The sequence below is a fragment of the Lithobates pipiens genome, unplaced genomic scaffold (genome assembly GCF_037356315.1).
Source record: "Lithobates pipiens isolate NorthernLeopardFrog02 unplaced genomic scaffold, aLitPip1_a1.2 Scaffold_22, whole genome shotgun sequence".
In the NCBI taxonomy this organism is placed as follows: Eukaryota; Metazoa; Chordata; class Amphibia; order Anura; family Ranidae; genus Lithobates; species Lithobates pipiens.
In genome coordinates this window covers 21,312,156-21,339,595 of record NW_027507784.1, presented here as the reverse complement: position 1 = coordinate 21,339,595, position 27,440 = coordinate 21,312,156, and the positions used below count along the sequence as shown (strand labels likewise).

The following is a 27,440-nucleotide window of genomic DNA, read 5'->3' as shown; positions in this document are numbered from 1 at the left end:
ATTATACAACAGGGCTCTAAACCAGAGAAGCCTACATTTTTTTCCTACGCAGGAGCTTTTAAGTGTATGTAAAGTGGAACTAAACTCTCTCAATCAATATTTAGTATTTTAGTCCATATGCTGCTAGCATTAGTAAATAGAAAGGAAAGTATTTTATATTAGCATAAACAGATGTTTTTAATTAGCGCAATGCACACACATATACAGTATATTTTACAAATGGCGAATTCTGTTAAAGTCAATGGGACCCAAATTTTAAAAATCAAAAGTCCCCAAGCTCATCACATAACTGTGAAAATCCACCTTCAGAGCCCCTACATGGATGTCACTACATGTAATCCACTCTGGTAAAAGCTCCTCTCCCTGGAAGAAAAGAGAAGAGTGGGGAGCCATCCACAATAGTGGCTTGGGTATGATTAAGGACCAGCAATAATTCAGTAGAGTGCTGTTCATCCAAAAGAGGCTGTGTGTGTTGCCACAGATTTGAGGTCATCGGCCATAGGTTGAGTATGCTTCATTTATGAGGAAGCAGAGATTATCCATCAGGCTCCATCCACCCAACTCCCAATGGCAGAAGGGTGGACCGGAAAAAAAATCAGCCATCCAGAAGTTTCATCAACACTCCCCTCATACACAGCATAATGCCTTCCGGGAAACGTGTGCTGTTGTAGTTGATGCTGTGATTCTGGGACATGGCCCGGGACATATCAACGATAGAACAGAGGCCAAAATGATGGACTAGCCCAGCAAATCTAGGACAGCTGCCATATACAGATTAATCAATAGGCCTATATTTGGAATGTGAAAGCAACAACTATTAGTTCAAAAGGGGTTAAAGTTATGTTCTTAAGTCTTGTTTGTAGCACAAGCTGTATGTGAAACACCCAGCAAAGAAGTTAGAGATGAATGAGAAATAACATCGCACTTTCACTAAGTATTTCTTAATGGTACAACCAGACAGGATATGGAGAGGGGCTTAAAGTAACCTCCACTGAGGGCTGTATCTGTGCTGTAACACAGAGGTTCTGGATGCATGGCTGTCCCCAGTATATAAAACAATGATTTGCATGGCTCTTCAGACTATGCAGAAATGTGGCGTAAACCGCTTATTTTTGGATTTGCAATGGGAGTGATGACATGTAATGCCGCGTATACACGATCAGACTATCCGGCTTTGCAGCGGAGGTCCGCCGGACTTTTAGAATGAGCGGACCTGCCCACACACGACCGGACTTTTCCGACGGACTAGGTCAGGGGGGACAATCCGACGGACTATGGCGGGGGTCTGCCAGACTTTTGAAATGAACAGACTTGCCCACACGCGGAGAAAAGTCCATTCATTTTGAACGTGGCTCCAGGTAGACGGAACTAGTGAAGAAAGTCAATGTCGCTGCCTCCATCTGCGAGATAGACACCTCGCTGGTCCCGTCACCTGGTATGGATTTAAAGAGGAAGCCCTATGCTTAAAAAAACAGTGTGGGGGTCCCCCCGAAGTCCATAGCAGACATTTATCTGAGCATGCAGCCCGGCCTGTCAGGAAAGGGGGTGGAGATGAGCGAGCGTCTCCCTTTCTGTCGCTGATGCCGCTGCCTTCTTCTCCTCCTCTTCTTCTCTTCCCCAAAGCACCCCACCATGTTGAGGGCACGCGGCCTAGTACGGCTCAGGAGGGGGGTCGCTCACTCGTCCCCACCCCCTTTCCTGACCGGCCAGGCTGCATGCTCGGATAAGGGTCTGCTATGGACTTTGGGGGGACCCCACGCTGTTTTTTCGGCATAGGGGTTCAGCTTTAAATCTACCTGGAGCAACGTTCAAAATGAACAGACTTTTCTCTGTGTGTGGGCAAGTCCATTAATTTCAAAAGTCCGGCAGGCTAGCACATAGACGGATGGAATGCAGTCCGGCGGACAATTTTGAGCCAAGACTTCTTTCAAAGTCCGCTGGACTTTTGAGAAGAAAAAGTCCACCGGAGCCCACACACAGGCAGATTGTCCGCTGAACCAAGACCGCCGGATAGTCCGTGGCATAAATGTTCTTCATTTGAAGGCTGTGCCCTGCATTGCACTAATTATTTCTTGACTCTTTATTCGCAGACATTGCTGTTTCAAAGTAGTTACATATCAGGGCTGTACCCCTACACAGAGGTGACTGTAGATGACAAGGAAACCTATAAAAGCTTTGGTATAGCTGTAGAAGATGGTGACAGTTCCATGTGGCAAGCAGAGGTGGACAGAGGTAAGATATGACAAAAGTAGTATAAACAAATTTTGAATAAAATACTTAAAGTGGTTGTAAACCCTTCCATATAACCAGTGATGTGACTGGCCTCAGGTGATGTACAGAGATAAAAACAATCCTCCTACATAAGCTGTGCTTGTTTATCTGCTATATTTTCTTCTTTACATCCATTCAAAGTCCAGACTTTATATAGCTTGTCTGAGCTGTTAGAAAAAAGGGGGGGGGGGGGGTCGAAGAGCTGAAGTTACACTCTTCAGGACTCAGTGAGGAGAACTCTGAGAGCTGATTGGAGGGAAGGGACACACCCCCTTCACACAGCTCACAGGAACAGAACTGAGGCTTTCAATTAGCTGGGGGTCCCTCCCCATCACCATTTTTCTCCTAGTGTCTGGAAAAATTGGCAGAACTGACTGATTCTATTAGCAGAGGAACGAAGCAGCAGACAGAAATTACAGTTATACCTCATACACGCGATCAGACTTTCTGGCGTACTTGGTCGTGTGTGGGCTCCGGTGGACTTTTTTTTCCCAAAAGTCCGGCGGACTTAGAAAGTAGTTTTGACTCAAAAACTGTCCGCCGGACTGCGAGTCTGGTAATCCGGCCATGTGTGTGCTAGTCCGCTGGACTTTTGAAATGAACAGACTTTCCTGCACACGGAGGAAAGTCCGTTCATTTTGAACGCGGCTCCAGGTAGCCGGGACTAGCTTAGGAAATCAATGTCGCCACCTTCAGCGGCAAGATTGACACGTCGCTGGCCCCGTTACTGGGTATGGACTTAAAGGGGAAGCCATCCATATAAGACCCTTACCTGAGCATGCAGCCCGGCCCGGTCAGGAAAGGGGGTGGGGACGAGCGAGCGCCCCCCCTCCTGAGCCATACCAGGCCGCGTGCCCTCAACGTGGGGGGGTACTTTGGGGAAGGGGGGGCCATGCGGCCCCCCCACCCCAAAGCACCTTGTCCCCATGTTGATGAGGACAAGGGCCTCTTCCCGACAAAGCCATTTTTTTCGCAGGTGAATGGGTAGGGGTATTATTAAAGGGGGCTCCTGGATTCCAATAAGCCCCCCGCCCGCAGACCCCGACAACCAACGCCAGGGTTGTCGGGAAGAGGCCCTTTTCCTCATCAACATGGGGACAAGGTGCTTTGGGGTCCGCGCGGCCCCCGCTTCCCCAAAGCACCCCCCCCATGTTGAGGGCACGCTGCCTGGTACGGCTCGGAGGGAGGGGGGGGGGCGCTTGCTCGTCTCCACCCCCTTTCCTGGCCGGTTTCAAGTTTGGATAAGGGTCTTATATGGACCTTGGGGGGGGGACCCCCACACCGTTTTTTCAGCGTAGGGCTTCCCCTTTAAGTCTATACCAGGTAACAGGGCCAGCGACGTGTCAATCTCGCTGCCAAAGGCGGCGACATTGACTTCCTTTGCTAGTCCCGGCTACCTGGAGCCACATTCAAAATGAACAGACTTTCCTCGGTGTGTGGACAAGTCCATTCATTTTAAAAGTCCGGTCGTGTGTGGGCAGGTCCGCTCGTTCGGAAAGTCCGGCGGACTATCCGGCGGTTTTTCTGATCATGTGTATGCGGCATTAGTGCTCTTAGCCCTTGTACACACGGTCAGAGAATCCTTCGGAATGTGTCCTATCGGACCGTGTTGTCGGATAATCCGACTGTGTGTGGTATGCATCGGACTGATTCCGTCGGAATATCCATCGGACCCAATTTTCCAACTTGTTGGAAATATTTTCCTACCAACTGGTTCGATCGGACATACTCCGATCATGTGTAGAGAATTTTGATTGGACCAAGTGCCACGCATGCTCAGATCAAATTCCTACATCAAAGCTATTAGCTACTAGCCTGAACGTAGTGCCATCGTTACGTCATCCCGTTCTGAATGATCGGATTTTTCGACAACTTAGTCCGACCGTGTGTATGCAACAGTTTCGGACAAGATCCGACGAGCAAAATCCGACGGACAAAATCCGACGGATTTGGTTGTTGAAAATCTCCGACCGTGTGTACAGGGGCTTAGAGACAAGTAGTCAACACAATAGATGGATATGCTTTGTTCATATTTTGTGTCTGAGGTTTTACAACCACTTTAAATTAAGAACCGTGTTATGAGCTAGCTGTGTATTACATAATTACATAACACAAAAGAAGCATGGGGGCGGGGGCAGGGGGGGTCAGGCAACAGAGGCAAGGGAATTGTGGACAGGAGGGGGTTATCGGTGTGGTGGGGGTGCATTTACTGGAACCAATTCCATGTGGCTCTCTTACAGCAGCTGAAAGCCGGTGGGAGAGATAGGCAGAGGAGCTGGCTTTCAGCTGCTATGGAAAACAAACAGGGGATTTATTCTAGTAAATGCCACCCCCCCACACACACCAATCACCACTTCCTGTCCACGATTCCCTTTCCCTTGCTTGTTGGCTGATGAGGCAACCATATTGAACTGATGGGGCTTGGGGCCTGTACAGGAGGGCTGGCAGTAACCCCTTATTAGCAGCCCTTTGCATACATATAATATAACAATAAAATGTATATGTATTTTTTCCCAATAAAATTTACAAACTGCAGGAATTTTATTTTCCAGGAGACATAAATGACCTGCAGACTTTAATGTTAGAACATCTACATCTGGAAGGTATGGTCTATATTGTGTTTCTGCAGATTATAAGAATGAAACAGAAGTGAGACTTAGTTACCCGGTAACAAATTTTCCAGTAATCTTCGAACATGGCTTACATATGTAGCACTAACCCCCGAAGGAGCTGCTGGTTAGATGTGGGCTTACCGTTACCTTCTGTTTTCCTCGTCTAGGGGATGTCCCGTGGTAAATGGCCCAGTAACTTGGAGACTGACAACAGATCCACTTGAATGGATTTTATTGGCAAAAACGTAGACAATGAAATAGTCTCTTAAATTGGGATCAGAGGGTTGGTAAGGAAGTTCAGGTACTCCTAAGCCGCGTACACACGATCAAACAATCCGGTGGAAAAGTCAAGACAATCCGCCCGTGTGTGGGCTCCGGCGGACTTTTCTTACCCAAAAGTCCGGCGGACTAAGAAAGTAGTTTTGCACATCAATCTGTCCGCCGGACTCGCATTTCGGCGGACAATACGGCCGTGTGTGTACTAGTCCGCAGTACGTTTGAAATGAACAGACTTTTCCCGCCCGGAGAAAAGTCCGCTCATTTTGAGCGCGGCTACAGGCCGGGACCAACGAAGGAGGCATCGCTGGCCCCGTCACCTGGTATGGAATTAAAGGGGAATCCCTACACCAAAAAAACGGCGTGGGGGTCCCCCCCAGGTCCATATCAGATGGGGAAGCACCTTGTCACCCCAAAGCACCTTGTCCTCATGTTGATGAGAACAAGGGCCTTTTCCTGACAACCCTGGCCGTTGGCTGTCGGGGTCTGTGGGCGGGGGGCTTATCGGAATCCATGAGCCCCCTTTAGTAAGGGGGCCCCTGGATACCGGCCCCCCACCCTATGTGAATGAATGTACAATGTACCCCTACCCATTCACCTGTGAAAAAAATGTAAAAAAAAACACAACACACAAGAGTTAAAATAATTTATTGCACAGCTCCGGGGGTCTTCTTCCATCTTCGGGGGTCTTCTCGCAGGACTCCTCCGATATCCCTCATGTCTCATTAACATGGGGACAAGGTGCTTTGGGGTGGGGGGGCCGCGCGGCCCCCCTTCCCCAAGGCACCTTCCCATGTTGAGGGCAGATGGCCTGCTATGGCTGAGGAGGGGGGGCGCTCGCTCGTCCCCACCCCCTTTCCTGGCCGGCCAGGTAGCGTGCTCGGATAAGGGTCTTATAAAGAGGGACCCGAGAAGAGGAGGAGCGGGGCTGCTCTGTGCAATACCATTACACAGAGTAAGTAAGTATAACATGTTTGTTATTTTTAAAATAAAAATGTGACTTTAGTATCACTTTAATGCACAGAATGCATTAAGGTGAAAAACATTAAGGCATTATAACCAGGTTAATTATGACAGTCAGCTTACAAGCTGATAGACATTATCACTAAGACCTTAGAGGTGGAACATTCCTGTGTACAAAACAATTTGATTTGACATTTAACAAACCCCCCACCAGTACATCCTGTCCCGTTAGTGCAGACCCCATCCCTCCACACCAGTACAAACCTCTTCCATCCCCACCACTGCAGACCACCCACCTCCCTCTCCACCAGCCCAGACCTCCTCACAGAACAGACTCCCCCCCCTCCCCACTAATACAGACCTCCTCCCTTCCCACAGTACAGACCACCTCCTCCTTCCCCACCAGTACAGACCTCCTCCTTTCCCACCAGTACAGACCTCCTCCTTTCCCACCAGTACAGACCTCCTCCTTTCCCACCAGTACAGACCTCCTCCTTTCCCACCAGTACAGACCTCCTCCTTTCCCACCAGTACAGACCTCCTCCTTCCCCACCAGTACAGACCTCCTCCTTCCCCACCAGTACAGACCTCCTCCTTCCCTACCAGTACAGAACCTCCTCCTTCCCCACCAGTGCAGATCTCCTCCCTTCTCACCAGTACAGATCTCTCTTCCCACCAGTACAGATCTCCTCCCTTCCAACCAGTACAGATCTCCCATCCCACCAGTACAGATCTCCTGCCTTCCAATCAGTACAGACCTCCTCCTTTCCCACCAGTACAGACCTCCTCCTTCCCCACCAGTACAGACCTCCTCCTTCCCCACCAGTACAGACCTCCTCCTTCCCTACCAGTACAGAACCTCCTCCTTCCCCACCAGTGCAGATCTCCTCCCTTCTCACCAGTACAGATCTCTCTTCCCACCAGTACAGATCTCCTCCCTTCCAACCAGTACAGATCTCCCATCCCACCAGTACAGATCTCCTGCCTTCCAATCAGTTCAGACCTCCTCCCTTCCCACCAGTACAGACCTCCTCCCTTCCCACCAGTACAAATCTCCTCCTTCCCCAACAGTACAGACCTCCTTCCCCACCAGTACAGATCTCCTCCCTTCTCACCAGTACAGACCTCCTCCCTCTCCACCAGCACAAACCTCCTCCCTTCCCACCAATACAGATCTCCCTTCCCACCAGTACAGACCTCCTCCCTCTCCACCAGCACAAACCTCCTCCCTTCCCACCAATATAGATCTCCCTTCCCACCAGTACAGACCTCCTCCCTTCCAACCAGTACAGATCTCCCTTCCCACCAGTACAGATCTCCTCCCTTCCAGTCAGTACAGATCTCCTCCCTTCCAACCAGTACAGACCTCCTCCCTCTCCACCAGCACAAACCTCCTCCCTTCCCACCAGTACAGACCCCCTCCCTCTAAACCAGCACAGACCTTCTCACTAGTACAGACCTCCTCCCTCCCCACTAGTACAGACCCACCTCCCCAGTACATAACTTCCGCCTTCAGCACAGACCTCCTTCCTCCCTACCAGTACAAACTTTCTCCTTTCCTACCAATACAGGCCTCCTAAACCCCCAAGCTCACTCACCATATGTAGTGGAGAGATGCAGCAGGAATTCCTTCCCTCATCTGTGCAATGTAACTGGAGATGAGGAGGAGCTTCCCTATGCTTTCCTTATGAATGAGCTGCAGGGCTGTCTGCATATAGCTCAATGAACGCCATTCATATAAAAATCACACTGCTGATTTATTCATATACAAATTACATATGCTTTCATTTATTTGTGGACAGGGGAAGAGCCTTTGTGGGACAGTAATAGGGTGACATTTCTGGAAAGGCGGGCACAATCCAGGTCTGTTGGGAGACATGTAATAAGCTGAGCATGTGTGACAGTCCTGCACAATCCAGGACTGTTGGAAGGTATGGAGTAGAGTCAGTTCCGATCCTGACCTCCCTGGGGCCCTAAGCAAAATTCTGCTAAGGGGCCTTCTAGCTGACCTGTGATGCCGTGAGCTATGTAAACCATTTGCCGTTGCCACACAGTCACACCTGACATGTCAGTGCCCCCTCCTTTAAATAAAACAGTCAATGAATAAGTACAACAATATAGAAAAAGCATGTATATAATATACGTGTGTGTGTGTGTGTGTGTGTGTGTGTGTGTGTGTGTATACCGTTACATATCTGAGCGCGGATCCCCCACTTACATCAGGGTCCCCAGAGAGCCTCCCCTTACATCAGGGTCCCCAGAGAGCTTCCCCCAACATCAGGGTCCCCAGAGAGCCTCCCCTTACATCAGGGTCCCCAGAGAGCATCCTCTTACATCAGGGTCCCCAGAGAGCCTCCCTACTTACACCAGGGTCCCCAGAGAGCCTCCCCTTACATCAGGGTCCCCAGAGAGCCTCCCCCAACATCAGGGTCCCCAGAGAGCCTCCCCTTAAATCAGAGTCCCCAGAGAGCCTCCTCCTACATCAGGGTCTCCAGAGAGCCTCCCCCTACATTAGGGTCCCCAGAAACAGGGCAAGACTGGGAATAAAAAGCAGCCCTGGAAATAACTTCATACCAGCCCCATAGCATTATTATACCAGCCCAACAACATAGCGTCATTATTTTCTTGTTCATGTAGCGCCGGCTCCTGAAGAGCACACGCTATGTGTTTTTTCATTTAATATTCCTGAAGCTGCAGTTTGGTTTTGGGTTCAATTACACACAAATTTGGCCTCAGTACCAGTCTGGCTTGATTGCATGGTGTCATAGGCGGCGCTGCCATCTCTGGCAGAGTCTAGGATTCAGTCCAGTTAGGTGCATTAAGTGATTATTCTCTCTCTGAACCAGCTCAGTGTGAGTGTCATTCTTGCTGTGCATTCTGGGAGTGGGTACTTAAGGTGCTGATGTCACGTGCTTCTGTGTTCCGGTCCAGAAGATCTTTCTGTCTGTTTGTCCTGGTCCTCCTGACCAGCCCCCAGGGCTCTCGTGGCCTGGGGTGCGGATCCACCCGATTTCAAGTCTCGGGGATGGCTGGCCCGAGGCAAAGTAACTGAAGGAAGGATTCGAAGGTGGTCCAGTGCCATCTAGGGTTTGTGGAGAGGCCCAGCAACTGGAGGAGCATCCAGGGGAGGACTCTTTGGGAGAAGGCCATGAAAAGTTTGGCTTCTCAGAGCCTGGAGGCTTAGTTGAAAGACCCCAACCGAATCTGATCTTGTATGGTATCGCCGGACCGGCTGCAAGATACTGGTGCTGTACGAGTCTTCTCTAAGCTGCTACATCTTTCAGTTATTCAAGTGTTCTACAACAAGTCTGCGGCAGAGACTTCCCTTTGTTTTAGCACTTTATCGACTGCTAGGCCTAGTGAGAGAAGGACTATCCGATAAGAGTGAGGATCCAGTTGTGAATGGCTATTCTCTGGATGTCCCTAATGTGAGAGACTCTTCTCTATTTGTCTTAGATCCAAGAGTACCTGGACTTTCCTACCTAAACCCTCTAAACCCTTGTACACACGGTCGGAGAATCCGTCGGAATGTGTCCTATCGGACCGTGTTGTCGGATAATCCGACTGTGTGTGGTATGCATCGGACTGTTTCCGTCGGAATATCCGTTGGACCAAATTTTCAAACTTGCTGGAAATATTTTCCAACAAACTGGTCCAATCGGACATACTCCGATCATGTGTAGAGAATTCAGATCGGACAAAGTGCCACGCATGCTCAGATCAAATTCCTACATCAAAACTATTGGCTACTAGCCTGAACATAGTTCCATCCTAACAAAATTACATCATCACGTTCTGAAAGATCAGATTTTTCGACAACTTTGTCCAACCATGTGTATGCAACAGTTTCGGACAAGATCCGACGGACAAAATCTGTTGGACAAAATCCAATGGATTTGGTTGTCGGAATCTCCAACTGTGTGTACAAGGGCTAACCCTACGTTGAGAGACTGTGTTCGTTTAATCTCCTTTTTGCAAATAAAAATCCCTTAAGCGGATCTGGTGTCAGACTCTGCAGTTCTTGGGCCATCTACCTCGGGAAACCCCTAGACATACACGAGGTCTAGAAAGTAACGGTAAGCCCAATCAATGCAGCCGCTCCTTCGGGGGTCAGTGCTACATTCACAAAAGGGAAAACCATGCATTTTAAAGTACATTTGAAGAGTGTATTATATATAGATAAGAGAGACGTGGAATTTTCAAACAGCACCAATTTTTTACTGGCAAAAACCATGTAATTTACTGGCACAGACAAATTTTTTTACCTGACACTGCAATAAAAGTGCCTAAAATGGCAGTTGTCAGTGCAAATATCAATATTTAAGCTATAAACATGTAGGCAAAGATATTAGCAATGTGTTTAAGTTAAACAAAAGTCAAAAACCATATTTCTCCATTTCCATGAAGGTGAGCTTGCATGTCAGCCCGGCCCTGCAGCTATATTTTTTATTAAGTCCATACCAGGTGACGGGGCCAGCGACGTGTCAATCTCGCCGCCAAAGGCGGCGACATTGACTTCCTTCACTAGTCCCGGCTACCTGGAAGCGCGTTCAAAATGAACAGACTTTTCTCCATGCGGGAAAGTCCGTTCATTTCAAAAATACAGTGAACCAACACACATGGCCATATTTTGAGTCAAAACTACTTTCTAAGTCCACTGGACTTTTGGGTAAAAAAAAGTCCGTCAGAGCCCACACTCGGGCAGAAGAGTTTGATCGTGTGTATGCAGCATAAGGCCGCGTACACACGGGCGGACTGTCTGCCCAACTTAGTCCGCCGAAACACATTTCAGCGGACAGTCCGCTCGTGTGTGGGCTTCAGCGGACTTTTTCAGCGGACAGTCTGGCGGACTAAGTATTTCGGAATATTGGAAATACTGTCCGCTGGACTCGCATTTCAGCGGACAATCCGCCCGTGTGTGTGCCAGTCCGCCGTACTTTTGAAATGAGCGGACTTTTCCCGCCCGGAGGAAAGTCCGCTCATTTCGAGCGGGTATCCAGATAGGGGGGGCCCGCGACAGAGACGTCGCTGGCCCCGCCGCCTGGTATGGACTTAAAGGGGAAAAAAATCGGCGTCCACAACAGACCCTTGTCCGAGCACGCTACCCGGCCGGCCAGGAAAGGGGGGCGAGCGAGCGCCCCCCCCCCCCTCCTGAGCCGTTTCAGGCCGCGTGCCCTCAACATGGGGGGTGCCTTGGGGAAGGGGGGCCGCGCGGCCCCCCCACCCCAAAGCACCTTGTCTCCATGTTGACGAGGACAAGGGCCTCTTCCCGACAACCCTGGCCGTTGGTTGTCGGGGTCTGCGGGCGGGGGGCTTATCGGAATCCGGGAGCCCCCTTTAATAAGGGGGCCCCCGGATACCGGCCCCCCACCCTATGTGAATGAGTATGGGGTGTGACGAACGCTGGTGTCAGATCCCTGCCCTCCTCGCTAACTGGCGACAAAGGACCGGCCAACCTAACACCACGCTGTCACTTACGTAACAATGCCACACTCAGCTGCACCCAGCACAAAGATTTTCCAGCTTGCGGGACCACAATCTAGGTGCAGGCAGCCTGAGAGCGATTGTCACTGGGCTAATTACACAATTAACCCTTTAACTGCCACCACCCCCGTTTAAAAGACAGAGCCGGGGGGACTCGTAATTTAAGCAATACCAATTATAAGTTTAGAATAAGCGCCTGCAACACACACTGCCACCACAGACAGGTCTGCTCAGTGCCTTACTCTACCACAGTAGCGCCCTTTTAAGAGACAGGTTCGTTTATAGTTTGCATCAAGAGCTTTAAAGACAAGGTTAACACTTTTCAACATAAGGATTTATTATGAAAAGGTCAAGGTTGGTGCGAATAAAACATTTACAGAAAAAGGATGTTTCAAAAAATAAAGACAATATACAGCCACAAAGAAATAAGGTAGAATTGGGAAGGAAGAATACTTGCAGTTAATGTCCAAGGGTTGATCAGAGTTCAATCGATGAGCAAAGGTAATCGGTTCTCAAACTTGGCAGAGGTTCCTGCTTGGATGGTAAAAGGAGAACTGCCTATTGCCTTGGCCTCTCCTCTTTTCTGTCAAATCAAAGGGGGTGTTGACAGCGACCAGTGACCAATCGTCTGGTCATCTTGTTTAGGGGTTGGTTGCTGGGAGGTGTCTACACTCATGACCCTGTCCCAGGTACACTTTATGATACATATTCATATCTCTGCCTCTCTATTGTTTATAGACTGCAGATATCCATTTTAGTGATCAGCATGATATTTGCTTCAAAACGAGTCCACACATGACAGGTTTCCCATTTCAGGGTTACCTAGGAGCCGTAAGGGGTCACAGTGGCTTCCCATATGACCTGACATAGGGGTGTTTGGACTTGAAATGTTAGAAATTATCCGAGGAAACCAAATATATCCATATTATGGCTGTGCTATGATGGCTTTGAAAGTTATAAAAAATGTTAACGTTTCAACACTTTACTAATCTGTTTGCACGCTATCTGGTTGGAAGTATTTACGACGGGTATCTGTTGGTTGTCTGCATGGAGAAAGTGACAGTTTTACGACAGGCCGGAATATCTGCCAGGCAACTTGAGCCTTGTTTTCTCTGCTAAGATAACCTTTCTTCCCTTTGAAGATTTTAAGAGCTTTTGGAATTCCTAAGACAAGGGAGGGGGGAGTTTAGATTATTCTGTAAGTTTATTCTAAGGTCAGCCAAACTGTCATGGCTGCTTTCCACACAAAATGGCAACTAGTTACAATATATCCTGGCTCAGACGTGATATCGTTACACCTCCCTCCTTAGGTGGTTGCATGGGAGGGAACTACAATTTCCCTCCTGACGCAACCGACTCTTGCAGGCTCGGCTTGTCGCGACAGCCCATCAGCATTGCCATGGGTGCTGCCTTTCTTATGCTGGATGGTGAAATCGTATTGTTGAAGAATTAAGCTCCACCGAAGCAGTTTGCCATTCTCCCCAGCCACACGATTTAGCCAGCTCAAGGGATTGTGATCTGTGATCACAGTGAAGTGCCGTCCATAAAGGTACGTTTGTAACTTCTGGAGAGCCCACACGATCGCAAGACACTCCTTTTCGATCGTGGCATATGCTACTTCCCTGGGAAGCAGCTTCCGGCTCAGGTAGAGGATGGGATGCTCCTCTCCAGCATCATCCACCTGGCTCAGGACTGCACCCAATCCATAGGCAGAGGCATCAGTCTGCACTAGGAAACGGCGGGTAAAGTCTGGAGCCTGTAGCACAGGAGCGCGGGCCAGCGCCTCCTTCAAGGCCTGAAATGCCTGCTCACATTCTGGTGTCCAAGACACCACCTTGGGCAGTTTCTTTTTGGTTAGGTCAGTCAGAGGTTTAGCCAGGCTACTATAGTTACATACAAACTTCCTATAGTAGCCAGCGGTCCCCAAGAAAGACATAACCTGCTTTTTGGTTTGGGGGGTAGGCCATGCCAGGATGGCATCAACCTTCCCGGTCTCGGGTTTCAGGGTGCCCCCTCCTACCCGGTGTCCCAAGTACTGCACATTGATCATGGCAATCTGACACTTACTGGGTTTGACGGTCAGATTGGCAGCTGTCAGTTGGTCCAGGACCTGTGACAGGTGCACCAGGTGTTCTTCCCGCACAATTTCCACAAGTGTCTCCATTTTATCCCTGAACTTTAGGACGTAATCCACAACAGAGACCTCTGGGTCAGCAATCTTGCCCTCCCAGGTCTCACAGATTAGATTCAGGGGCCCTCTTACCCTCCGTCCGTACAGAAGTTCAAATGGCAAAAAGCCTGTGGACTTCTGAGGCACCTCTCTGGAAGCAAACAGCAGATGAGGCGGATATCGTTTCCAGTCCTTGCCCTGAGAGTGCACAAAGGTGCGCAACATTTGTTTTAAAGGGCCATTGAAGCTCTCGCACAAGCCGTTGGTTTGTGGGTGATAAGGACTGGCCATGATATGCATCATCTGCATTTTCTGACAGAGAGCTTGCATCAAGTCAGACACAAACTGAATGCCTTGATCGATAATGAGCTTGGCTGGGAATTCCACTCTTGTGAAGATTCCCAGGAGAGCATCAGCGACCTTGTCTGTCCGGAGGCAGGGGAGAGCCACCGCCTCTGGATAACGCGTGGCATAGTTGACAACTGTAAGGATATAACGTTTGCCTGAACTGCTAGGGATGGCCAAAGGCCCAACGATATCCACTGCCACCCTCTTAAAAGGTTCGTCAATCACAGGCAAAGGTTTTAGTGGAGCCCTGTGGACATCCCCTACCTTGCCAACTCGCTGGCAGGTAACACAGGACCGACAGTAGTCAGCTATGTCAGCAAGCATCCTGGGCCAATAAAAGTTATGTACCAACCGCCCTCGGGTCTTAGTGATCCCCAAGTGCCCTGCAAGGGGAATCTCATGGGCCACTTTTAGCAGCGGTCCCCTAAATTGACTGGGTACCACCAGCTGTCTGTCACCTATGTCAGCCTCATTCCCCTCTGCAAGCAAACTTTCTCTATACAGTTTCCCTTTGTCCCAGTAGACCTTTTGTTTGTCATTCTCTGCAGGGGGGCGATCAGCTAGACTTCTGAGCTGTGCTAGTGTTTGGTCTGTCTGCAGTGCTGTTTCAAAGGCAGGACCACAACTCTCAGCCAGCAGTCCTGTGGCAAACGAGGACGGCTGCTGAGGCTCAACAGAGGTGGAGTCCACTGGGTCAGAACAGGGAGAGGGCCCCGAGACCTCCTCCTGCTGTTCTGCGATCAGTGCCTGCACCTCGGCTGCCTTTGCAGCACTGCGAGTGACCACCAAGACTGGCAATACATCATCATCATCATCATCATCATCATTATCGTCATCATTGTCATCATTGTCATCATCATCACATTTAACCTTTATCAGTTCAGCAACATTGGAACATACATCAGGTACCTTCACTAGCAAGGGGATCTCCTCTCCTGTCTCTGAAGGAGGACCTTGCACTTCAACTCCACCCTCCCCCTCCCTCTGTCCATCCACAGGTTGCCCAGATATTACCCCAACATCTGTAAACAGTACCTTGGTAGGTCCAGAAGGTTCCGTGGGAGCATCCTGGGTGCTCTTAGCAGGGGCATAGTAAGAAACAAGGGTACCTAAATCAGAACCCAACAACACAGCAGTGGGGATCTCCTCAGAGACACCCACCTCTCTCATCCCACTTCCGGCACCCCAATCCAGGAAAACATAGGCACGAGGTACATGGGAACAGGTTCCCCCAACTCCAGTCAGGGAAAGGTACTTCTCTGGGATGATGTCTGTTTCTTCTATCACCTCTGGTCTGACCAAAGTGACTTCGGCTCCAGTGTCACGAAAGCCTGTTACAGTTCGTTGGCCTACAATGACTGGCTGCAAGTTGACATTGGTTCCTGGAGGTTTTCCACCGACGAGCAGCACAGCAGAAGGGTTGCTGGCCGGATGGCCAGGGGTTGTCGTCTTCTTCTGCTCAGGGCACTGTGTCCGGAGATGTCCGCCTTTCCCACAGTTATAGCATTTGCGGTTGTCAGTCACAAAGGCTTGGGCTCCAGGAGCTGCAGGTTCCGGCCGCTGAGGAACTTGGTTGGTAGGTAGAGGAGGGGTTGCCATGTGTGATTTCCCTCCTTTCCAGCCATTTGGAGGAGCCTTGCGATGGTCAGATACCCGAGAGTGGATATAGGTATCTGCCAGTTCTGCTGCTGCTTTGGCAGAGGTTGGCTTTCGCTCCAGCACAAACTGTCTGACGTCTGTAGGACAGATGTGCAAAAGTTGATCTTCAATCATAAGATCTTCCAAGGACTCAAAAGAATCGGCATTCAAGCCTTTAGTCCACTGCCGGAATGTGGTGCGTAAGCGACTTACCACATCCAGGTATGAGTCCCCAGGCCCCTTTTGCAAGGACCTAAAACGCTTCCGGTACACTTCCGGGGTTAGCTGAAACTTTTGGATGATTGCAGCCTTTAGGGCCTCATAATCACCGCCTTGCTCTTCTGACAGTTCAACATAAGCATCCAGGGCCTTGCCTCGTAGCCCTGGCGTCAGGTACCGGGCCCATTGTGCTGGGGGCAGATGGTACTGACGGCAAGTTTTTTCAAACGACAGTAGATACACGTCAATGTCACTGTCCTTTTCCATAACTGGAAATTTGGCTGCCGGGGTCACTGGCAGAGAGTCATCCCTGTGCTCTAGGGATCCGAGGTTCTGAACCTGTCGCTGCTGCTGGAGCCTAGCCATCTCCAGTTCGTGCCGACGATCAGCCTCTCTCTCAGCCCTGCGTTCCTCTCTCTCAGCCTGGCGCTCGAGAAACTGCAGGTACACCACAGGATCCATCTCCCTGAGGTGTTGTAGTGTTTCCTGCATTTGAGGACAGTCTATGCTGGTTCCAGGCAATCTGATGCTGGCCTGCTCCGGCGATGGCTTGGAGGTAACAATCCGTGGTAGTCCAGTGTCAGTCTCTGCTTGCCCATCTGGTGAGGCCGCCTCTGAACCACTGGGCTCTGGAGTAGCGGAAACCCTTTCTGGTCCAGTTTCCCCCAGGTTCTGGTCTGCACGGATATCAAACTCATGTAGGGCATGTATCAAGCCATCACGGTTTTTGCCACCGACATCAATTCCTCTTTCTGTGCACTCAGCAGTCAGATCATTTTTGCTCATCTTTTTATATGCTGATAACCCAGACATGTTGCAAGCAGAAAAGATAGAACAGAAAGCAGAGATAGGAAGAAGGCGTAGAAAGGAGCTGTTGCTGTATATCTCTTTTTAAAAAACGTAAACAAAAAATAATGTGCACCAGCTTGTCTCTAAGGACTGTTTCCACAAAGGTTACACTCCTTCAGTGCAGAGCTAATTCCTAACAATGCACTGAATGCTCTTAATGCGAAACTATCCCGCTACGCTGCCAGCCAATATGTGACGAACGCTGGTGTCAGATCCCTGCCCTCCTCGCTAACTGGCGACAAAGGACCGGCCAACCTAACACCACGCTGTCACTTACGTAACAATGCCACACTCAGCTGCACCCAGCACAAAGATTTTCCAGCTTGCGGGACCACAATCTAGGTGCGGGCAGCCTGAGAGCGATTGTCACTGGGCTAATTACACAATTAACCCTTTAACTGCCACCACCCCCGTTTAAAAGACAGAGCCGGGGGGACTCGTAATTTAAGCAATACCAATTATAAGTTTAGAATAAGCGCCTGCAACACACACTGCCACCACAGACAGGTCTGCTCAGTGCCTTACTCTACCACAGTAGCGCCCTTTTAAGAGACAGGTTCGTTTATAGTTTGCATCAAGAGCTTTAAAGACAAGGTTAACACTTTTCAACATAAGGATTTATTATGAAAAGGTCAAGGTTGGTGCGAAGAAAACATTTACAGAAAAAGGATGTTTCAAAAAATAAAGACAATATACAGCCACAAAGAAATAAGGTAGAATTGGGAAGGAAGAATACTTGCAGTTAATGTCCAAGGGTTGATCAGAGTTCAATCGATGAGCAAAGGTAATCGGTTCTCAAACTTGGCAGATGTTCCTGCTTGGATGGTAAAAGGAGAACTGCCTATTGCCTTGGCCTCTCCTCTTTTCTGTCAAATCAAAGGGGGTGTTGACAGCGACCAGTGACCAATCGTCTGGTCATCTTGTTTAGGGGTTGGTTGCTGGGAGGTGTCTACACTCATGACCCTGTCCCAGGTACACTTTATAATACATATTCATATCTCTGCCTCTCTATTGTTTATAGACTGCAGATATCCATTTTAGTGATCAGCATGATATTTACTTCAAAACGAGTCCACACATGACAGGTTTCCCATTTCAGGGTTACCTAGGAGCCGTAAGGGGTCCCAGTGGCTTCCCATATGACCTGACATAGGGGTGTTTGGACTTGAAATGTTAGAAATTATCCGAGGAAACCAAATATATCCATATTATGGCTGTGCTATGATGGCTTTGAAAGTTATAAAAAATGTTAACGTTTCAACACTTTACTAATCTGTTTGCACGCTATCTGGTTGGAAGTATTTACGACGGGTATCTGTTGGTTGTCTGCATGGAGAAAGTGACAGTTTTACGACAGGCCGGAATATCTGCCAGGCAACTTGAGCCTTGTTTTCTCTGCTAAGATAACCTTTCTTCCCTTTGAAGATTTTAAGAGCTTTTGGAATTCCTAAGACAAGGGAGGGGGGAGTTTAGATTATTCTGTAAGTTTATTCTAAGGTCAGCCAAACTGTCATGGCTGCTTTCCACACAAAATGGCAACTAGTTACAATATATCCTGGCTCAGACGTGATATCGTTACATGGGGTACAATGTACCCCTACCCATTCACCTGTGAAAAAAAGTACAAAAAAAAACACAGCACAGGGTTAAAATATTGTAGCTCTTTTGCTAGCGGAGGAGTCCGGCTTTCTTCCTCCCCGCCGGCCTCTTCTCCCGACTTCGGGGGTCTTGTCCCCCTCTTCGGTTCTTCTGCCGGGCCACCGCGCCTTCTTATAGCTCTTTTACAGGCGGTGGCCGGGTTTTCTGTCGCCGCCGTCGCCTTACGTTCTTCTTCGTCTTCTTCTTCTTCTTCTCCAGGAGATGTTGCCTCGACGATTTCTCCGGCCGGAATGCCAGAGCCGCGCTGCGCGGCCACTTATATAGTGACAATGGGGTGGTGTCACATGGTATATGTCACATGGGCTGGTCACATGGGTTGATGTCACATGGGGACTATGACATCGCAAGGGGGCGGGGTCACCATGTGACACCAACCCATGTGACATAAAGCCATGTGACACTGCCCCATTGTCACTATATAAGTGGCCGCGCAGCGCGGCTCTGGCATTCCGGCCGGAGAGATCGTCGAGGCAACATCTCCAGGAGAAGAAGAAGAACAAGAACAAGAACGGAAGGCGGCGGCGACGGCGGTGACAGAAGACCGGGCCACCGCCTGTAAAAGAGCTATAAGAAGGCGCGGTGGCCCGACAGAAGAACCGAAGAGGGGGACAAGACCCCCGAAGTCGGGAGAAGAGGCCGGCGGGGAGGAAGAAAGCTGGACTCCTCCGCTAGCAAAAGAGCTACAAGAAGATAGCGGAGGAGTCCGGCGAGAAGACCCCCGAAGACGGAAGACCCCCGGAGCTGTGCAATAAAATATTTTAACCTTGTGTTGTGTTTTTTTTTTACTTTTTTCACAGGTGAATGGGTAGGGGTACATTGTACCCCATACTCATTCACATAGGGTGGGGGGCCGGTATCCGGGGGCCCCCTTATTAAAGGGGGCTCCCGGATTCCGATAAGCCCCCCCGCCCGCAGACCCCGACAACCAACGGCCAGGGTTGTCGCGAAGAGGCCCTTGTCCTCATCAACATGGGGACAAGGTGCTTTGGGGTGGGGGGGGCCGCGCGGCCTGGTACGGCTCGGGGGGGGGGGGGGGGGGCGCTCGCTCATCCACACCACCTTTCCTGGACGGCTGGGTAGCGTGCTCGGACAAGGGTCTGTTGTGGACTTGGGGGAGACCCCCACGCCGATTTTTTTCGGCGTTGGAATTCCCCTTTAAGTCCATTCCAGGCGGCGGGGTCAGCGATGTCTCCTTCGCGGGCCCTGCCTACCTGGAGACGCGCTCGAAATGAGCGGAATTTCCTCCGCGTGTGTGGGCGAGTCCGTTCATTTCAAAAGTAGGGCGGATTGTATGGCGGACTTAGTCCGCCGTATTAGTCCGCTCAAAAAGTGCCGTATGTGGGCAAGTCCGTTCATTCGAAAGTATGACGGACTGTCTGTCGGATTGTCTGACGGACTTAGTTGGCCAGACAGTCCACCACGTGTGTACGCGGCCTAATGCAATCTTCTTGAGGCAAGAAAAAAAAATCAGAATGTCTACTCAGCTAAAACCTGATAAGACAGCAGTATAGTCAGTGTTTATCTGATGCTCCAGACGGAGAAATCCTTAGGGTATAGTCTGTGGCTGTAATAGCTGAATGGTGATGTATCCATAGAAAGGAGTATTAATGGTTAAAAAGGAAGGCAGTCATCCTTCACAGTGGGTCCAGAACTCTGCAAGACATGTAAGGAAAAAACAGGGAGGTGGAAGTGCCGACCTGAGTGTAGTATTAAAATGATGACTTTAATAGCATAAGATTAAAAACACTTACAAGATGATAGAAGATGCACGCTCGTCAAAGTTAAGTGCAGTCCTGGCATTCCACGTGACTCTGTGGGTCCCACCGCTGTTCTGGATAGCTGGAAAGGATTGAGCAGCTGGCTGGAATGGATCACAGTGTTTCTCCAGGACCAAAGGAAACAAGAAGCTCCACACTGACCAACATGGACCATGCAACAGGAAGTGATGTCACCGGCATCCGATTGGACCTAGGCAGGGCTGGAAACTTGTCAGTCAGGGCTGCAGTGATGAAAGGCTATGCACCAATAGAAGGAGCAGCCAGCTGTGATCCATTCCAGCCAGCTACTCAATCCTTTGCAGCTATCTGGAACAGCAATGTGGGATGCACAGAGCCATGTGAAATGCCAGGACTGGACTTTACTTTGACGAGCGTGCATCTTCTACCGTCTTGTAAGTGTTTTTAATCTTATCCTATTAAAGTCATCATTTTAATACTACAGTCAGGTCTGCGCACCCCCCTCCCTGTTTTTTTCCTTACATGTCTTGCAGAGTTCTGGACCCACTGTGAAGGATGACTGCCTTCCTTTTTAACCATTAATACTCCTTTCTATGGATACATCACCATTCAGCTAATAGGATGCAAGAAACTGGTAATCTTTGGATGGCAGATCAGTTTTTCGGAAAATGAAGTGACTTTTTAAAATTAACTCCATGCACTTGGGCCCCTCTCTTTCCTGACTTCTAATTATAGCATAAGTTATAGGAGTGTACTGACAGCTCTTGCACAGCTTGTCCTTGATCCGGGCTACTATATGTTAGGATCAATCACAGCGTCGGCGTGCTTAACCAGTTCCCAACCGGCTCACGCAGATTTACTGCGGCAGAATGGCTCCCCTCGTCAAAATCCCATATGGGTAACTCCTTCCCTTTTTCGCCCCCACCAGAGGGCTGCACAGCGGGGGGGACACAATGTGCATGGCCAGCGGGCACGATCACCGCCAGCCACGCACGATTGTGTACATTATGTGTGTAAACACACAAATCCCTGTGCTGTCAGGGGAGAGTAAACATCTTGTTTGTTTCTAGTAAGTAGGAACAATGATATGTCTCCCCCCCACTAGTAAATCACATCCCCATACAGTTAGAGCACACTAAACACACCTAATGTTAACCCCTTCACTACCAGTGACATTTACACAGCAATCAGTGCATTTTTATAGCACTGATAAATGTCAGTGGTCCCAAAAATGTGTCAAAAGTGTCCGATCTGTCTTTCGCAATGTCGCAGCACCACTAAAAATCGCAGATCACTGCCATCACTAGTAAAAATAATAATAATAAAAATAAAAATGCCATAAATCTTTCCCATAGTTTGTAGACACTATAACTTTTGTGCAAACCAATCAATATACTCTTTTTGTGATTTTTTTTTTTAGAATATATATTGGCCTAAACTGATGAAGAAATTCGTTTTTTTTTGTTTGTTTTTTTTAATTGGGGGATATTTATTATAGCAAAAAGTTAAAAGTATTGTTTTCTTTTTCAAAATTGTCGGTATTTTTTGTTTATAGCTCAAAAAATAAAAACCGCAGAGGTGATCAAATACCACGAAAAGAAAGCTCTATTTGTGGGAAAAGAAGGACGCAAATTTGGTTTGGGTACAGCATTGCATGACTGTGCAATTTTCAGTTAAAGCGGCGCAGTGCCAAATTGTAAAAAGTGCTCTGGTCAGGAAGGGGGTAAAATCTCCCGAGGGCTGAAGTGGTTAAAGTGGTTGTAAACCCTGTTACACCCCTTTTACCGACAGGAAAGCCTATAATAAGTCTTACCTGTAGGTACTATAAATATTTCCTAAACTTGCACGGTTTTAGAGGGCTGGTTGGAGACCAAGCTGAGGCTTTTTATACACTGCCTTACAGGTTTTTGCTGTGATGTGCAACTTTTATGACTCCCTTTCCCTATTGGATGTTTTGAGCTAGGGCAAGCTGTGTCCTTATTGACACTCTTAGCCCTTGTACACACGGTCGGACATTCCGACAACCAAATCCGTCGGATTTTGTCTGGCGGATTTTGTCCGAAATTGTTGCATACACACGTGTCGGACAAAGTTGTCGGAAACAAAACGTGATGACGTTATTTCGTTACGATGGGACTACGTTCAGGCTAGTAGCCAATAGCTTTGGTCTAGGAATTTGATCTGAGCATGCGTGGCACTTTGTCTAATCGGAATTCTCTACACATGATCGGAGTATGTCTGATCGGAGCATTTTGTCGGAAGATTTTACCAACAAGTTGGAAAACTTGGTCCGTCGGATATTCCGACGGAAACAGTCCGATGCAAACCACACACAGTCGGAATATCCGACAAAACGGTCCGATAGTAAACATTCCAACGGAATCTCCGACCGTGTGTACAAGGGCTAAGTGGTTTGTCATGCAAGAGGACATTGTGGAGCCCTCAGCAGCACCTGTCATTTTTTGTTGGTCCCATTATCTATAGTTACACCCCTTACTGACACTACCATATTCATGGTGGACTGGCAATTAAAGTGGAAGTAAACTCCCCTATCGTTTTCAGCCAAGGAAGCTGTCATCTTTGCCTCTGTTTAATCTTCAACTGCTATGGTGCTGCACATGTGATTTGTTATGACACCAGCCATTGGATGGTTTGATAGTTTGGCTGAGAGCACAGCCAATGTCCAGTTAGCATTCCCGGCATGCCTTTTTTTTAAACTGTTTAAATCCATGGGTTTACTTTCACTTTAAGTGCACAAATTGAAGCCACATGGATGCTGCTGAAGACTATGCACTTTGTAAACACTTTTACGCTCTTAAAATTCTCCAGTGAACAGCATATTTTGAAGTGTTTTAGATTTCAGAAGGTGCTAATATGGTTTAAAATGTGTACCTGATCTTACCCATAAATACCCATCTAATTGCAGGAGCTGCCCATGTTTCTGCATCTGGTGAGCACTTTATGGATAAACATCGTCCGGCTCTGATCCAGGCCATCTCTCCGGTGGAACCAATTTTAGAGGAACTTCTTTCACCGGGTCTACTCATCGATGAACAATATGGGACAATATGCAGTAAGCGCACCTCCCAGGAACAGATGAGGGAACTCTACCGCTACATTACACACTGGGGTAATGGTGACAAGGACAAGGTCTACCAGATCCTATGGAATCATAACAGACCCGTCATCAAAAGGCTGGAAGCTGAAGGATATTGATTGACTATAAATGAATACACTTAAAATTTGTATAGTAACTAGACATGTGCATTCGTTTTCGTCCGAATGCATTTTCGTCCGAATTTCAGCTATTTTCGTTTTGACAAACGATAACGAAAGCACAAAATCCGAAAAACGAAAGATCCGACATAAATAAATGCTTTATTTTCGTTTTCATCGTTACAACAGTTCGATATAGAATAGGAGATTCGACATGACTCTGACAACAATCTGTGTCTATAGAACCTGTGGTCGAATGTGCCTAACCTTACCTCTATTAGTCCAAGATTATATAGAGAAAATATTCGACAGAGAAAAAAGATTTGACAGAGAGAAAAGATTCTGCAAGTTACTGTCCTAAAAAGTGTTTGGGGACCCGGGTCCTGCCCCAGGGGACATGTATCAATGCAAAAAAAAGTTTTAAAAACGGCCGTTTTTTCGGGAGCAGTGATTTTAATAATGATTAAAGTGAAACAATAAAAGTGTAATATTCCTTTAAATTTCGTAGGGGGGGGGGGGGGTTGTCTATAGTATGCCTGTGAAGGGGCGCATGTTTCCCGTGCTTAGAACTGTCCCTGCACAAAGTGTCATTTATGAAGGAAAAAAAGTCCTTTAAAATCACTCGCAGCTATTATGAATTGTCGGCTCCGTAATACAGAGAACACTCATTGAAAGTCATTGATAAAAAAATAAAAAAGCGTGGGGGTCCCCCAAATTCAATTACCAGGCCCTTCAGGTCTGGTATGGATATTAAGGGGAACCCTGCGTCAAATTTAAAAAAAAATTGACGTGGGGTTCCCCCTAAAAATCCATACCAGACCCTTTATCCGAGCACGCAACCTGGCAGGCCGCAGGAAAAGAGGGGGGGACGAGAGAGTGGCCCCCCCTCCCTCCTGAACCGTACCAGGCCACATGCCCTCAACATTGGGAGGATGCTTTGGGGGTCTGTGACCCCTCAAAGCACCTTGTCCCCATGTTGATGAGGACAAGGGCCTCATCCCCACAACCCTGGCCGGTGGTTGTGGAGGTCTGCGGGCGGGGGGCTTATCAGAATCTGGAAGCCCCCTTTAACAAGGGGACCCCCAGATCCCGCCCCCCCCGTTTGAAATGGTAAGGGGCTACAAAAGTACCCCTACCATTTCACAAAGAAAGTGTAAAAAATGGTTAAATAAAACAAACACACTTTTGAAAAATTCCTTTATTAAAAATAAAAAAAAGATTCCAGCGGCGGTAATCCACTCTTGCTATCCAGCGACGGACGGTCATCTCTCCAGCGATGGCTCATCTCATCCAGTGCAGCGAATCCTCCATCCTTCTTCTGTCTCCGTGGAGGAGACACTGCAGGCATCCGGCGGCTGACGTTTCTTATATACGGAGGGCGGGGCCACCCGTCACCTGACCCCGCCCCCCTCTGACGCAAGGGGAAACCCGGGGTTCCCTGTGACGTATGGGTGACCCCGCCCCCCTCTGATGTAACGGAAACCTGCCTGTGTTACATCAGAGGGGTGCGGGGTCACCCATACGTCACGGGGAACCCCGGGTTTCCCCTTGCGTCAGAGGGGGCGGGGTCAGGTGATGGGTGGCCCCGCCCTCCGTATATAAGAAACATCAGCCGCCGGAATGCCTGCAGTGTCTCCTCCACGGAGACAGAAGAAGGATGGAGGATTCGCTGCGCTGGATGAGATGAGCCATCATTGGAGAGATGACCGTCCGTCGCTGGATAGCAAGAGTGGATTACCGCCGCTGGAATCTTTTTTTTTTTTTTTTTTTTTTTAATAAAGGAATTTTTCAAAAGGGTGTTTGTTTTATTTAACCATTTTTTACACTTTCTTTGTGAAATGGTAGGGGTACTTTTGTACCCCCTTACCATTTCAAACAGGGGGGGGGCGGGATCTGGGGGTCCCCTTGTTAAAGGGGGCTTCCAGATTCTGATAAGCCCCCCGCCCACAGACCTCCACAACCACCGGCCAGGGTTGTGGGGATGAGGCCCTTGTCCTCATCAACATGGGGACAAGGTGCTTTGAGGGGTCACAGACCCCCAAAGCATCCTCCCAATGTTGAGGGCATGTGGCCTGGTACGGTTCAGGAGGGGGGGGCGCTCTCTCGCCCCCCCCCCTTTTCCTGCGGCCTGCCAGGTTGCGTGCTCGGATAAAGGGTCTGGTATGGATTTTTAGGGGGAACCCCACGTCAAATTTTTTCTTAAATTTGAGGCAGGGTTCCCCTTAATATCCATACCAGACCTGAAGGGCCTGGTAATTGAATTTGGGGGACCCCCACGCTTTTTTTTTATTTATTTATTTATTTTTTTATCAATGACTTTCAATGAGTGTTCTCTGTATTACGGAGCCGACAATTCATAATAGCTGCGAGTGATTTTAAAGGACTTTTTTTCCTGCATAAATGACACTTTGTGCAGGGACAGTTCTAAGCACCAGAAACATGCGCCCCTTCACAGGCATACTATAGACAACCCCCCCCGCCCTACGAAATTTAAAGGAATATTACACTTTTATTGTTTCACTTTAATCATTATTAAAATCACTGCTCCCGAAAAAACGTCAGTTTTTAAAACTTTTTTTTGCATTGATCCATGTCCCCTGGGGAAGGACCCGGGTCCCCAAACACTTTTTAGGACAGTAACTTGCAAATTAGCCTTTAAAATTAGCACTTTAGATTTTGAACGTTGGAGTCCCATAGACTTTAATAGGGTTCTAAAGTATGCTATATACTAGCTCCGTCGAATCTTCTTTATACATTCGACAGACACCATAAGCCTTCAAAGACAGATTCGACCGTGATTCATGTGGATTTTCGGACGAATGCAATTTTTGAACGAAAAACAAAATAAATAAAAACGAATTTCGGGAGTAACTAAATAAATTAAGTTTTCGGACGAAAACGAAATTCCGAAACGAAATATTTTACTCTGCACATGTCTAATAGTAACAAGTACTAGTATGTACAACGTGAACTGAATTTAATTTATATGCAACCTTCCATTATTGTTAGGAGATCTGGATTTCTAGTTCTGCATTCCAGGATAAGACTCATAAAGAATGGGGAAATAGATTCCTCTATAACTTGCTCATAAATCATTTCCCTACTCTATAAATGTTCAGACGTACTGTAGATTCTTTCATATACTAAGAAAAATGTACATAGCACTGTGCGCCAATAAACCTCAAAAGCGCTACCATATAGTATATGTAGCACTCACCCCCGCAGGGGCTGCTTAAAGTGGTTGTAAACCATTACAACCAACTTTGACCTAAAGGGAAGCCTAGATTAAGGCTTACATGTAGGTCCATGAAATATCTCCTAAACCTACACAGTTTAGGAGATATTTGCCGAAAGACAGGCACCCCTGTCTACGGCACATGTGCCGTAGACAGCGGCATGCAGGTGCACTTAGCGCACCGCGGTCAACAGCGATATGCCGCAAGTGGTGGCTCCCGTGCGCATGCGCGGGAGTGACGTCACCGCGGCTTCGCCGAATGACAGCGGCGGAGAGGCGAGATCCACCGAGAAGATGGATGCGCCGGACTACAGGGGACAGCGGTGACTTTGCTGGCTCCTGTGTCAGGTAAGTGACACATAATGGACTACTATGCGATGCATAGTAGTCCATTATGCTTTACCTTTGCAGGAAATGAAAGAGGAAGTAAACCCATCAGGGTTTACTTCCTCTTTAATTAATGATCTTTTCCCAGTAGATGACCCACAGCCAGGCACACAGTCACTCCTTTGGCTCAGTAATCAGTCTAGCGATATGCTTTTCTGATGCTTTATTGTAGAACTTGAACTTGGATATGTTCAGGGTAACTAAGGGGTACTCCAGTAACTCTTAACAATTTGAAGTTACTAAGCTTTCCCTTAGTAATGTGAGCAAATATTGGACCAAGAATTTAAGGAACACTTTTGTAGTGAATTTCTTTTAGGTAGAACTGACTCTAGAGACTTAGCAGCAGTAATGTGAGCAAAAGTAATTTGCTTGCAGCA

General features: G+C 48.3%; 2 protein-coding genes across 4 annotated transcripts in view; one reads left to right on the top strand and one right to left on the bottom strand.

The window, feature by feature from the left end:
• LOC143923385 (uncharacterized) overlaps nucleotides 1–23,794 on the top strand; it is a 144,011-nt gene extending 120,217 nt beyond the window's left edge. For all 3 annotated transcript variants that reach the window (XM_077447009.1, XM_077447010.1, XM_077447008.1), the window contains 3 exons: nucleotides 2,091–2,232; nucleotides 4,824–4,874; nucleotides 23,152–23,794. In XM_077447009.1, coding sequence (XP_077303135.1) covers nucleotides 2,091–2,232; nucleotides 4,824–4,874; nucleotides 23,152–23,441 — 483 coding nt within the window. In that variant the 3' untranslated portion in view covers nucleotides 23,442–23,794. The remainder of the gene's footprint in view (nucleotides 1–2,090; nucleotides 2,233–4,823; nucleotides 4,875–23,151) is intronic.
• LOC143925170 (uncharacterized) lies at nucleotides 7,907–17,426 on the bottom strand. Its single transcript, XM_077449783.1, has 2 exons — nucleotides 13,627–17,426; nucleotides 7,907–7,987 (listed from the first exon to the last, which is right to left on the bottom strand). Exons 1-2 carry the CDS (start codon nucleotides 16,792–16,794, stop codon nucleotides 7,907–7,909), a joined length of 3,249 nt encoding a protein of 1,082 aa, XP_077305909.1. The 5' UTR covers nucleotides 16,795–17,426.
• Nucleotides 23,795–27,440: the final 3,646 nt, after the last annotated feature.

Coding starts and splice junctions, on each gene's coding strand:
- LOC143925170 (XM_077449783.1), bottom strand. CDS start 16,794: ATGTCTGGGTTATCAGCATATAAAAAGATGAGCAAAAATGATCTGACT. Junction 7,988..13,626: donor TGCAGTACTTGGGACACCGG/GTAGGAGGGGGC, acceptor GTCTCCCAACAG/ACCTGGATTGTGCCCGCCTT.